Here is a 13,753-nt window from a genome sequence, read left to right as displayed (position 1 = left end):
CGCCCCCCCTGCCACAGCTTGGCCTTGGCGGGGGATGCTCCAGCTGCTGGAAAATGCTTCCAAAGTGCTGAGCACAGGCCAGGCTGGTGGGGATGGCTCAGACCAGCTGTCTGGTGTGAGGAACTGCTCCGGGGCTGCCCAATTCCGGTGCCAGCTCACCCTGTCCTGAAGGGGAAGGGGTAAAACTGAACCGTCCACACTGTCCAGTTGTGTTTGGTCTCCCCAGAGCTGGGCTTGAGCACAAGAGGCTCAGGGCCTGGACGGATTTTCCATAGGCATGTGCTGGAGATGCCTTTCCCCAGCCCAGCCCCATTTACATTAATGAGGCATTTAACTCCCAAACCTGTTTGTGGACCACTGGATGTCACCTCTCTGGAAGGGGCCTGGGCAGTTTTTAACCCTGTCGGTGCTGCCTGGCTGCAGCTGCTGGGAGCAGCTTTGGGCAGCTGCCCCTTCCTTCCACTCTGAGGGAGGCTGGGGTCACCCCTCCAGGCTGACACCCCCACGCCGGCAGGTTTCTGCCGTCCAGAAAATCTCTGTGCAGCTGGATTTTCCTCCTCTTCAGCCACTTTCCCCCACAGCTCCTCCATCACCTCCGGCTTTCTCCCCTCTGGCAGTGGCTGCTGCGGGAGCTGCAGAGGAGCAGAGCGAGGTTCTCCTGCTGTGCCTCCTCTCCTCGAAGGGCCGGTCCCGGTGTGCCGGCAGCCTTTCCCCTGAGTCACCAGCACCTGCTGCCTCAGGTTTGTTTCAACACCTCTCCCCAGCCTGTCCCTTGCCAAGGCAGTACCGTGCCTGCGATGCTGCCTGCACCTTCACTGTGTTTTCGGGTACTGCAGCTGCTCCCTGCAACTGTGGGGTGCCATGAAGCTGAAGCTGTGGGTCTGTGGGTCTGGGGTCATTGTCATCCCTGCCCAAGAGCTGAGCACTGTGGCTGCAGCTGTATCCCGGGGCTGGGAGGCAAGCGAGGACTGCTGTGAGTGGGGGGCTGCTGGTGGGTGAGGGGCTGCCTGACCAGGGCTGGCTGGGCGCCCACCACTTGCCACGGGCTCCTGGGAACACTGTCCCATGACAGGAGAGTGGACTTCCCACCTGACCCTGGAGCCACAGTGGTGGAAGAGGCAATGTTGCTGAACCATGATTTTACAGCCTGTTGTTCCCATAAACTCCGAGCTGAGTTTCTCAGACACTTCGGGTTTATGATGTTTAGCGTGTGCCAGTCCTGATTCTCAGACTGTCCCCAGTGGTTTTCTGTGTTTGAGGTGACTCAGGAGTTCAGCACAGTTCAGTGTTTAACTCACAATGAAGTAAAGCATTTCTGTAGCTCCGTGGCTCTCTGCCTTCTGAGGATTATTCATACACGGAGAAAAGGTGCTGCACCTGCCCCGAGAGTAACTGCAAACAGCACCTGTGGAGCACCTGTGCTTTTCCAAAGAATTTAAAGCAAGTGTTCTCCCAAAAAAGCACCTGTCAGGACACATATCCTGGGTTTTCAGTGGGAGAGCCATGACATTCCTGTTTTTTTTTGCTGTGGTCTGCTACAGGTCTGCAGCCTTGTTCTCCATCAAAGGATATTCCCCTTATTGGAACTGCCATTCTTGGTATAAAGTCTGCTTTTGCACAAGGTTGGCCCCACTCTGTTTATTTTCCAAGGTTTTGTTTTGCTCTGGAGAGGCTTTAGAAACATAAACCCCTCACCCATCCCAATCTGTGCCAGCTGCCAGTGCCTTCCCTGGCCATGGAGCCAGGTGTGGGGGGTTCCCTCCTGTCAGGGGGCTGTTTCCATGATTAGTGCTCGTTGATTTAACCCACTCTGAGGGCTGTAGTAGGTGGGTAGAGGTGTTTGAGCATCCTGAGGGGAGCAGGAAACCTAGTGGGCAGCTCAGCAGTGTGGAAGGAGCTGTACCGGCATTAAACTGAGCTGTGCCTTCCCTGGCCATGGAGCCAGGTGTGGGGGGTTCCCTCCTGTCAGGGGGCTGTTTCCATGATTAGTGCTCGTTGATTTAACCCACTCTGAGGGCTGTAGTAGGTGGGTAGAGGTGTTTGAGCATCCTGAGGGGAGCAGGAAACCTAGTGGGCAGCTCAGCAGTGTGGAAGGAGCTGTACCGGCATTAAACTGAGCTGCCCCAGCCTCTCCTTAGCACTGCCTGTGGCAGCTGTGAGCAAACCCTGCGGAGAGCTGTGGTCTCTTAGGTGCTGCTGCACACATGGGTACAGATGTGGAGTGGAAGAACTGTGGCATGACCACTTTGTGATGTTTGCTTGCTTTCCCGGGGAGGTGAGCCCTCCAGTATGTTCCCTGTGGGAGCTGGAGTCATCTGACCCCTCTGTGTTGGAAGGTAGGTCCTCAGTCAGGTGTAGTGGAGCCAAACCAGCTCCTGTGCCAGCACCACCAAGCTGGCAAGGAAGGGGTTTGTGGTGAGGTGCTCCTTAGTTCTGGACTTTGCTGTTACTCCTGCCCCTGCTGTAGTGGGGACAGCTGTAAGACTGAGGGGAGGTGGGGCTCCCTGGGGTGCTCTGTTCTGCTGTAGGTCTGTTCTGCCACTGCTGTCCATGGGGCAGGATTGTCATGATGAGTGTTGACACTGTTAGAGGTGATGGGGATGAGCCGTGGCTGGTCCAGAGCACCTCTCTCACTGCTGGAGCAGGGGCTGAGCCAGATGTGGTTCTCACTTTTCCTGTGGCCTCCAAGGGACCGCTCAGGTGTGCAGCTGTCTGGGGGACTCCTGAAGTTCCAGTGGTTTTGGTCCCTTGCTGGTTAACATTACTTTCTGAAAGGTCTGTTCACTGTGTTTCTGCTTGCACCCCATATTCCTCCTGCCTGCCCCTGAGCTCGGTCCCACAGCACACCCCTGCTCCATCTCTGCTGAGGGGCTTGGGGCACCTGGCTGGGGGGCTTGGCCCTGCTGAGAACCCACAGCCCCTGGGCAGGCAGGGACAAGTTCCCTCAGCTCTCAGGATACCTGCAGGGAACTAACTCATATAGAGTTGATTTAAAAATGAAAAAGGGCAAAGCAGTTACTCAAAAATATATCTTTATTTTTTCAGTTTATCATCTATTTAAATAATTCAGTTAAAATATGTTTTATTGCACATTAAAGAACCTTCCTGGATTCTTGCTGTTCTATATAAAATAAGCTCATAGAGAAAGGAAAGGAGTCTTCTACTCAGACACCCCTCACATGCTCTGAATCTCTCTGGCTCTACAGACCACAACAGCTGGTGTGGAGTGGGCTCTGCTCATCATCTACACCGGGTGTTGAAGGCAGCAGAGAACGGGCTGCGGCAGGAGGGAGCTGGGTGCAGGACAGGGAGCACAGGGAAGGGCATGGCCGGGTGCCCCCACAAGCACTCACGGCTCTGTGGGCACAGGCAGCAGCCCTTGGCCCATGGTGGGGGTCAGGGCAGTGGAAGCACACAGGAGGTAAAATGTGGATGCTGACACTGCTCTGTGGATTGGAGAGGTTGGGGGCAAGCTGGATGAGGTACAGGTGGGGTGAGACATCCTCCAGGCCTTGCCAGCTCCAGGGCAGGCAGGTGGGGAACTGGGTGGCTACAGGAGGAAGTCTTTGCCTGGGGGTGAGCAGGAGAAGGGCAGCCACCCAGCTCTCTGTGAGGGTTCTGGGAAGTCATTTAACAAGCTCCTTGGAAGTTATGTTTAAGGGCTGGCTGAGTGATGTGGAATGGAACAAGCTTGCAGAGGATGCACTTCATTACTGTGCTCCAAATTGGATTTCATGCCCTTTCAGATGATTCTTCGGGGATGACTTGGGCTTTCCTACCCCAGCTGTGTAGTAACTTGCTCTAGAAGCACGCTTCTGGTTGTCCTGGTTTTTCATCTTACAAGAACGACCTCCTCAGGCCACCACTGGAATCAGGTTTCTAATGAAAATTCAAGTGAGAGCTTTCCCTTTATGCTCTTTTGTGCTTTACCCAAGCCTCTGTCATGCCCTTCCTACAAATGCCATGCTAGATTCCTGACAGCCTGGGTTTTCTCCCCCGCAAGTCCAGCCACACAGCAGAGAGTAATTAGTGTTAATGCTCAATGTGGCATCAATCTGCTGCTGTGGAGCAATTCCTGCCCACATGCAATGGGGTGTGTGCAGCTGGTGGCTAATGCGTGCCTTTGCCTGGTGAGACATCCCAGCTTAGTACCACATCCTGCTCCAGCCATCTCCTGCCATCATTAACTCGAGAATTGATGTTGCTTGAAGCTCCTAATGTCTCTGAGCCCTTGACTTTTGTGTCTGAGCTTTGCTCAGGGCAGCTTTGACTGCCAGTTCAATCCCTGAGTAAGGGTCTGACCTGACAGCCCTTCAGTGCTTGTCTGGATCTGTGCCTTTCACCCCTGGACATGTGGGTCCAGCACCCACCTCTTTGGGCACATGGGTGGGTGGGGGACAAGTGTCAGTGCTGGCCAAGCTCCAGCGTGTCAGGCAGCTGCTCTGTGAAGGCAGTCTCAAGGCGCAAAGTGCTGTAATTGGGGGGGGGAGTCCTGGGCAGGGGGCTGTCCTGGGGCAGTGGCAGGCGCAGGGCAGTGGTGAAGGTGGGCAGGTCCTCGTCGATGCACACGGGGTTGTCGTGGCCCTGTCTCTCCACGTCGCTGGCCTGCGGAGCCTTCCCCGAGCTGCCCCGCTTGCGGTCGTTCCACCACTTCTTTGCCTTTTGCCACTGGCGCCGCATGACGATGGAGAGCGAGTCGATGAAGAAGACCTCAACAATCTCGATGACACAGACGACTGAGCAGCTCATCCAGAGGCCCAGCTGGCCCCCAAAGTTGGACAGAAGAATGACAAGCTGGAAGAGCAGAGCGCACAAGGTTATGGTCTGTAATGGGCACGTGTCCATGGTGCTGTTACAGCAGGTAGGGAGACTGAGCCAGGGCACCCAGGGCTTGCTGAGCACTCCCAAATGCAGTGGGCCTATCTCTGCTGTTGTTCTCTCTGGCTCTGCTTGGAGCTGAGCTTGCTGCGGGCAGCCTGCAGGCTGCCCCTGCATGGAGCTCGGGGCTGGACAGGCAGAGACGTGACCCCAGATAAGGGCTGGAAAGGGCAGGACCAGCCCAGAGGTGCATATCTGAGATCAGCTTCCTGCCCATGTGGGATTGCTCCCCTGGGCAGGTGAAAGCTTCCAGCCTGTGTGGGAGGAAGCGCTGCATCTCCCGGGGTTGAGCAGGGACCAGCATGCTCACTCACCGTGTTGGCAGGATTCTCCGAAATGAATCTCTCGTTCAGGTCCTTGTAAAACACCATGAGGTTGGCAAGGTCTGTCCTGGGGAAGCAGGAGGCATGCAGAGGGTTTAGTAAAACAATAACATGAAACATACTGAAAAACTATGCAAATAACCAGTTGGACCAGTAGGGCTGGGCTGCTCCAAGGGAGCTTTTTCCCCAATTGCCATCATTAGGGCTGCTGAGATCGTATCAGAGCTGAAGGTGCAGGGCAGGAACACACAGGGGGACTTACTTGTTCAGCTTCTTGTTGAGTTTTTGCCCTTTGTCCCAAGAGAGAACTCTGAGCATCCAGTCCTGGAGAAATGAGAGAGAAATGAGAGACAGAAAATGCTACTCTAGCTGCAGGTACTTGTGCAGAGATCCTTGGGAAGGGACTCATGCTCCACACCTCCTTGGGCTAGTATGGGTACCAGAACTGAGTGTGTGACAGGCCAGCTGATCCTAAGGGGATCTCCCAAAACAAATTTCAGTTTAATGATGAACTCCTGGAGGGGAAGCCCTGAGCTGGAAACTACAGACCGGTCTCTGGGAGCAGCATCACTGAACACCACTGACTACCCCAGGGCCTCCTGCTTTTGTGCTGAACCTCTGGGGTTACTCAGTGCCTTGTGCTAGGCTGCTGTTCTGGTGGAGTGCAATTGGGGACTGACCTCTGACACGGTGGATGGCCACTGGGCAATGCTGGTGGTGAGCGCCCACTCCTTGAAGCTGCAGAGAGAGGCAGGATGTCACTTGTGAGCTCCGACTCCCACGCGCACTTTACCTCTGGTTGTGGCAAGGACTCACCTGCAGGCGTCTTTGCAGATCTGCTGGCAGCCCAGCTGCTCCTTCACGAACTTTTCATGCAGTCTGTAGTAGCAGTACACTGCAGGGGAGGAGCAGGATGTGTGTGAGAAGCCAGAAAGAAAACCTGCTACCTGGGCTGCAGTGGGGCATCTGGGGTGTAGGTGGCCTTTGTGGCCATTGCCTACATGGTGGGGATAAAAAGATTTACCCTATAAAGATTGCAAAAGACTCTTGAGAAGTGGCTGTCACTTGATATAGGCATGAAAACTGCCACCCCTGGTCAAGCCCTCCACTCGACTGTTCTGTGGTGGGCACAGGTGACAAGCCATCAGGGCAAGTTTCACAAACCAGTCAGTGTGAGCAAGGGAAGCACTTTTGGCTCTGGGTGTGGGGGCTTAAGTGGGTTAGGGCAGATTTGCCTCATCTCAGCATGCTGGGGGTGCAGCAGCTGTGACAGGAACACTGGGGGTGCTGGGTACAGGGGTCTGTGTGACAGGGACACTGGGGGTGCTGGGTACAGGGGGCTGTGGGACGGGTTGGCACTGCAGGGGACAGGGCTGGCAGCTGAGGTGTGTGCAGTGCCAGAGGTGTTTCAATACTCACTCCAGTTTGGGTTCTTCTTGTAGTTGCAGTACTCGGCCCCAGCGGGCAAGGGCTGCGCGTACTGGGCGCAGCCGCACGACTGCACCATGGCCTTCTGGAAGCAGGAGTGCAGGCAGATCTAGGGAGAAAAAACAGAGCTGGGGGCTAAGAGGCAGCACCAAGGCCCAGGCTCCTGTGCACCTAAAAAAATCCTGCTTATGGCAACAGCAGTGGGATGGGAACCCTGTTTCCTTGGGCCTTCAGGCTCTGCTGTGAGTGAATACACTCACAAAAGTGTCAAAGTGCCGTGGAGGGTTGAGGCTCTAGTGCAAGAAATAAGAATATAATCATCTCTGAGGATTACATATATGGGGGTACTATGAACGCCCCCACTTCCCCTACAGCCACCAAAAGCTTCAGTGTTGCAGTTGCTCTTTACAGAGTCAAGGAGAGGTTTTTAGGCCTGCCATGGCACGTGGCCCATGAATCACTAACTAGGTGTGGGAAGTGACTCACAGCAGCAAACCTTCACAGCTTCCACCAAACCCTGCTGGTGCCTACTGGGAGAGGTGAAGCTGTGAGGATTAACAAGGCAGCAGAGCTGTGGTTTGTGCTAAAATACTGGGACATGTAGGAACTGAACTCCTCTTTGAAATCCCAGTCAAGCCTCTTGGTCCCAGTCCTCCTGAGCACTGAGTTTCGGTGAAGTACTGTTATTAAAAACCTGAGATAATGTCTGGGTGATCCTACCTGGCACTACATCACAGCAGATTTCATATTCCCCATAAAATACAAATTCAGCCTAGACCTGGGCTCTGCAGCAGGCAGCAGCTAATGTAAGTACAATTCTTCAAGCAGAGAGTGCCAGAACAACTGACACTCTCCAAGAGGACCCAATTACAGAAACCATGCAAAATTAGTGGAAACTTACTCTGTAAACAAACATCCTGCTATCTGGATACTGATTAGATGGTTTCTGTTATTCTTGGAGTCCTAAAGGTCACAATTTCTGGCTTCAAGGGTTACTAAGCTGCAACCTTTACTTGGCCAATATTTTCCAGTCTCCCATTGCTTGAAAATTGCCTAATGAGCTCATGTTCTTTCTTTATCTAACAGGGTGCCTGAGGGAACTTCAAACAGCAACCACTTAGGAATAAAAGCTGGATCTTAAGAAGTGCCATGGCATTTTACATCAGCGGTTAAAGCAACAACCCTGTGCCCAGACTGTTCCCAGTCTTGGGTCCTGAACCACAGACTGTTATAAAGCTTTTTATACAGGTAGTTTTCAAGCAACTGATAAACCCAAGTGTAATGGCTTTACCTGGAGTGAGTAGCTCTTGTTATAGAGATTTTCCACGGGTATGTCAGCTCCTGTCTCTGTGCAGTCACTGTAGGGTTTGCTCAGCTTGCGAGACCGAGTCTGAGAACCAGAAAAGAACAAAACTTGGTTTTTGGAAGTTCACAGAAAAACCAAAGGATTCAGCGACACTTTATCCCAACTCTGAAACTGTAAGTGATAAGGCAGCTTTGAATATAATGTTTACCTTTTGCTATCTAAAATTATTTGTCAATCCCTTGTCAAAACAAGGGGTTTTTTGTGTCTAATATCCATTTCCCAAAAAACTTTTCTGGTGGCATTCTTTACTGTCTTCCTTGAAACCTTCTGCAGGACTGCAAGATGGTATAATCATAGCAGTGAAGATTTTTCAAAGCAGAGTAATCCACATGCATGTTCTCTCCTAGTCTTAGAGGCTGTGCATCGTTTACCCTGAATGTTTGTGTTCTGAGGGACAGCAGTTGTTGGATGGGGTTTTAGGTTATTTTCTGTGAGGATTCCCACCTGCCTGAGCTGTTGTTGCACTGCCTGCTCCTGTGCCATGGGTAAACAGCACTTGAGGCTCCACTAGTGCTCAACAGCACCTCTCTGAATCCACTCTAAATCAGATGTTTGTGTCTCCCTCAAACCTTTTTTCAGGTGCTGCTTTGACCCTTCCTCTCAAATGCTAATGACTTTTCCTGTTCTGCAATCTCTGCCCAGAGCAAAGAGCTCAGACATGCCAAGTCTGTGCCTGCAAGCTCTGTGAAACCAGGGCTGGGAGCCCTCAAATTCCTGAGATCTGATTCCAGCTCCATTGCCCACTTCCTGCAGACTGCCTTACCTCCCTCAGCCCTTGCTATCTTTCCACAGTAATTATCCACCTTACAATAGAGTGGCCTGAAACCACAAGAAACATCCATTTAAGAACCCATTCCTCTGTTTTTCTCTACAGAGTTTAAAATTAGAATAAAAAATTCTGTACAAAGGATCAACTTAGCAGGAACTTAACCTCTAAGGCACCGAATGTAGCTCCTGAGGCCACACCTGACAGGAGCATACCTCATCACTTTGTCTGCAGCAAGAGAAGAAGTATGGTGCAAGTCAGCACTTTTAGAGATGCTCAAATCCATCTTTGGAAGGAAAGATGGGATTTAAGTACTAGAGATGCATTACTTCTGAAAACTGACTGAAACCAGCTTTTAAATTCCACATACAATGTAGTGCCAAAACACTGCCTCAGTCTGCTCCTGGGGCTCCAACAGATGATTGATCCTTTGTATAGAATTATTTTGTTGTGCCTTATGCTCCTACAAAAGCTTACTTGTTCCTTCAGGTACTGAAATAATTTCCAAACTAAATATTTAACTAAAGCACTGTAACTCTGACCAAGCAATGCCTTGTTTGCATTCCAAACATCTTGGAATATTTTTGGAGGTGGGGGGCAGTCCTAGTATCCAGCAGGAAGCCATGAGCAATAATCAGACATTGATGCTGTGTTCAGAGCCCATCGAGCAGCACCGTGTGGGACACACCTGCTGTGTCCTCCTCTGTGACCTTGGATGTGGGACAAGGACTGATCTGGCACCTCGGTGCTGCAGCCCTGTCCTGGTCATCCTGACCCCCCACCACTCAGCAGGCTCTCTGGAGTTGTCCTTTCTCAGCAGGACAGTGACCCCCAGCTTTTGTTCTGAGACCAGAAATTGTGTCCAGCTTCTATTTTGGCTGCCTCATTAGGATGCAATTGGATCTCTTCCTCATGACAAATCTCTCAAATACAGACACTAAGATGTGCCAAATCTTGTTTTTTTTATACTATAGCAACAGTCCAAACTGATTGTGCTAGAAACATATTACATTAAATATTGAGACTGCCTTCAGTGACTGTCTCCGTACGGTGTGACAGCCTTGTGAGACTTTTCATACTCACACCATCCTGATTTCCAAAACCTCTCAGTCATGTTTGACTAAGGAGTTGTTGCCACGGTTTTCCAGACAGCTGGAAGACAGTTAACTATTTGCATTTTGTAAAGCATCAGCCCTCTTTTAATGTCTTTTCTAATGCAGGGCCTATCACAAGGCCGGCACACCCAGATAAGCAGGATGGCTGATGCTCTGACCAGACCACCAGGAAGAAAGGCAGAGCTGAAGTGCTCACTTAACAGCCCATCCAGATGAAAGGGGACCTGGCACAGCTTTCGCTGCTGTGACGAACCCCCTTGGGCCATACACTAAATGGGGAAATCGGGAGCTGCAGCTCTCCTTGCCCTTGCTCACAGCTGGCAAAAGCAAACCCGCTGCCCACGAGGGTGTTTTTACTGCTGGGATAGAGAGAACATCAGCAAAATGAGGCTTACACTCACACAACAGTTCAAAGGGTTGTGCTACTGCCTTGCCTAAGGACCCGACCCCAAACACGGGGACCCACAGCTCCAGCTCTGGCTCCTTTGCCCCAGGGACCCTCATGGGATGAAACTCACTGCTCATTGCTAAAGCCAAACGAGGCACTTAGCAATGCATTTCTGTGGTTTGTGGATTTTGCTGTGAAAACAAAACCAAAAATCCCCTGGAAAGCCAACGGGTGGAAGAAAAGGGAGAACAAACAAGATCCCAGGCCGGTTGGATTTATAGACCTGATTTTCCCACAGCCTCTTTTGTTCAGAAAAGTGCTATCATAGGATTTCCCTCAGGGCACTTCAGCTGCTAAGTGGGAGGTATTTAAAGGCCTTCCAGCTGCTGGCTCTCTGAAACCACCACATCAAGTTCCTATTTACAGCTGTACCAAGGCAAAAGTGCACCTGAAAAGCAGATTGTTGCCACTCACAAAGTGCATCCCTATGGAGGTGGCCGCTGCAGTCTCAATTTCCGTGCCAATGTCTTCAATGAAGGGATATTCGTTTTGATCGTGGACGATGATCTTGGCTCCTGTGGACGTCACCAGGAAGGGGTTGTAGTCTGCTTCGTCGATGTACAGAACCACCTGCAATCCTGAAACACAGAGACAAGGCAGGAAGTTACACCAGGAGCCAGAACCACGTTTTCTGGTCAGGGAGGGCAGCACGGTTTATTTAATGTTATCTGGACTTAAGCAGAACTGTAACAGCTGAGCATAGCCTCTGCCCAGCCAGAGCAAGACACCTGCAGCCAGTAACATCCCTTGGCAGTACCGAGTACAGCAAACAAATAATACCTGCTGAGAACGTGGCTGGAACTCATTTTAAAAAGTTATATAACTGGGCAACAGTAATTTCAGCTGGAAAACATTAGTGATGCAATGATACTATCTGTATTCTCAGGCAAGAGTTTGCACTAGTTCAAACAGGCATTTCCCCAATCAGCCTGTACATCTACAGCCAACACATTGCTCACGCTCCAGCAGGATCCAGTTTGCTGAACCACTTGTTATCAAACAGTTCCTCTGCAAATCGCCCTGGAACACCACACGTGTGCAAACCACCCCCACTCACCGTACTCGCTGCCACCCGTGGAGGTGCTCAGGACGGTCCCGTTCTCGCCGCTGTTGAAGGTGTAGCAGTTGCCATGGAGGGGGTGATGGAAACGAGTGAAGTGCCTGGAAGAAATCGAGTATTGTGACATTGTTCCCTGTGGTTCTGTCTGTGGGAGAAAGGCAGCACATTTGGGCTTTGGTTTTGACAGAGACAGACCAGGACTGCATGGGGGGTTTACTTCTTTTCAAGAAGTTTATTTTGCTGAAAAGTGTGGGTCTCTTTCTGAGTAACTTCAAACTACATGGCAGTATGATCTAGTTTAATATATCAGGAGATGGAAACTTGAGGAAGTTTTAATGTGGGAATGGGAGCTGACAGCGTGGGGAAGGCAGATTCACTAGCAGTGGCTCCTGCTGGAATTCAGCAAATACCAAATATTCCATTCCTACATATTATGGACTTGGAAATAAGCTGTTAAGATGGCAGGAATTTTCTGTGCACTGACCTTTTGTCACAAGATAGGCCATCAAAGAAACATGTCAGTAGAAGGTCATCAGCAGAATAACTCAATTTTTCTTTAGTCTCCAGGGGAATTTGTGCCATGATGTTCATGTAATGCAGCTTGTACCACTCCTGGATAGCGTTAACACCCGAACTGAATGTGTACAGGGCACAGTCACTGCTGTTGTTTGCGTCACACTGACAAGCACAAAGGGGAAAAAACATTTCAGATGGACTGATATCATGGATTCTACAAGGTATATCTGACAGTGTTTCTCTTCCATAGAAATAACCATGTATGAAGTTACAGTGGGCATCTAAGACCTTTTATTCAGGGCTAAGTGATATGACCACATATTTCAGGATCAAAAAAAAAGGTCATGGATGACACTGACTCTATTTGGGACCACTTCAGGAAGGTACTTCTCTTCCAGAGAGCTGGAGATGAATCTGCAGCAGCCATGGAGGCTTGGGCAGAAGAGCAAACGGGGTGCTATTCCCTGCTGTGCACCATAAAGCCACCTGAGTGGGCAATAAAACCTGCTGGAGGGACACTGACCCCGTACAGCCCTTTGCTGCCCCACAGGGAACTTCCTGGCCAGGGCACAGTGACACTCACCAGCTGAAAGCCAATGATGTCATTGGAATCGCCTGAGTTCACGATGGACGAGTCCTTGTGAAAGACACTTCCCTCTATTTTCCTCTTCTGCCCACTGTGCAGGTCAGTCGCCATCCTTGGGAAGTCCTCGACCTTCAACAGAGGAATCTGTTGGAAGAACTCGCTCCCTGTGCTGTTCCACTCGTCCACCGACCGGCGCACCTTGGACTTGCCCTCAGAAAATCCATAGAAAGTTTCCAAAGCTTTTTTTGTCTCTTTGTCCAATTCAGATAAATATTCTTTCATGGCACTGTACCTGCATGGGAGACAACGTGACAGTGACATCCCATCCCACCTCACTGCCCAGCTGCATTGCTCTGCCTGCTGCACTGTGGATCCCATGGCTTGGGACAGAACTCCCAGTGGAGGTCTCACACCAATTTCTCACATCGATGAGGGCAGACACAGCTATAACCGTGGAGAGATCTTGGAGCAAGGACCACAGGAAGCAGAGCACACTGAACTACAGAGAAAGTTCTTCCAAGACTCTCAAGCTCCTCATGTTAGGAAGTCTGAAGAGGGCAGAGTATGTGGAAATAAGAGCTCTGTATCTGTGAAGAGGCATCAAAGAGCTGTATCCCTGTGGGGAGTGGGGTGGCAATCTGGCAGCAGAACAGAGAGCAATGTAAAGCATGATTTGACAGGAGAAAAAGTATTGTTGATGGATCACGTCAAAATCTCCCATAAGGAAAGAAAGAAGCGAGAGGAGTAACAGATGTCCCGTTTCCATTCTTGAGGAGATGACGCTGTTTGTAGTCCTGGAACTCTGGTGCTGGGAAGAAGGGAATTTGAAGAGAGTCAAAGAGCTGACAGGGACTGTCTGGAGCAGAAAACAGCATGAACCGAGCTGAAGTCAGCAGGCAGTAATGAGGGGTGAGAGTGTAACCCACACAGCGCACGGGTAGATGTGGCACACCAGGCGCCATAGAGGGAAAACACGTTAGAGAAAATGCTGACAAGCAGCACCGGGACGAGCTCGGGAAGGAGTCTGGTGCTGTGTTGACCTCCCATCCTCCCCCCAGACCCCCGGGTCTTACTTGTAGGGGTTGATGTTGCAGATGGTGACGGCGGGGAACGGCAGCTTCTGGAACTGGACGGTGACGGAGACCGAGGCGCTGTAGTAGTTCATGAGGAGCTCAGCACACTGCCAGAGGATGAGCCCCACGGCGCTGAGGGTCAGCAGGATCCAGAGCAGGCGGCGCAGGCGGCCGCGGGACACCACGATGCGGCG

At 51.2% G+C, this 13,753-nt stretch overlaps 1 protein-coding gene across 1 annotated transcript; it reads right to left on the bottom strand.

Moving 5' to 3' along the window:
- Positions 1-3,015: 3,015 nt before the first annotated feature.
- Positions 3,016-13,753, bottom strand: SCNN1G (sodium channel epithelial 1 gamma subunit; the record flags this gene model as incomplete). Its single annotated transcript, XM_008633561.2, has 12 exons — positions 3,016-4,794; positions 5,193-5,268; positions 5,464-5,525; positions 5,882-5,939; positions 6,018-6,096; positions 6,621-6,738; positions 7,921-8,019; positions 10,739-10,902; positions 11,382-11,485; positions 11,869-12,062; positions 12,484-12,778; positions 13,560-13,753. Coding segments are annotated over 12 exons (1,833 nt in total), but the record flags the coding sequence as incomplete, so codon positions are not given.

This window comes from Corvus brachyrhynchos, unplaced genomic scaffold (assembly GCF_000691975.1).
Source record: "Corvus brachyrhynchos isolate BGI_N302 unplaced genomic scaffold, ASM69197v1 scaffold5, whole genome shotgun sequence".
In the NCBI taxonomy this organism is placed as follows: domain Eukaryota; kingdom Metazoa; phylum Chordata; class Aves; order Passeriformes; family Corvidae; genus Corvus; species Corvus brachyrhynchos.
The sequence above is the reverse complement of the archived record's forward strand: the minus strand, read 5'-3'. Positions and strand labels throughout refer to the sequence as shown.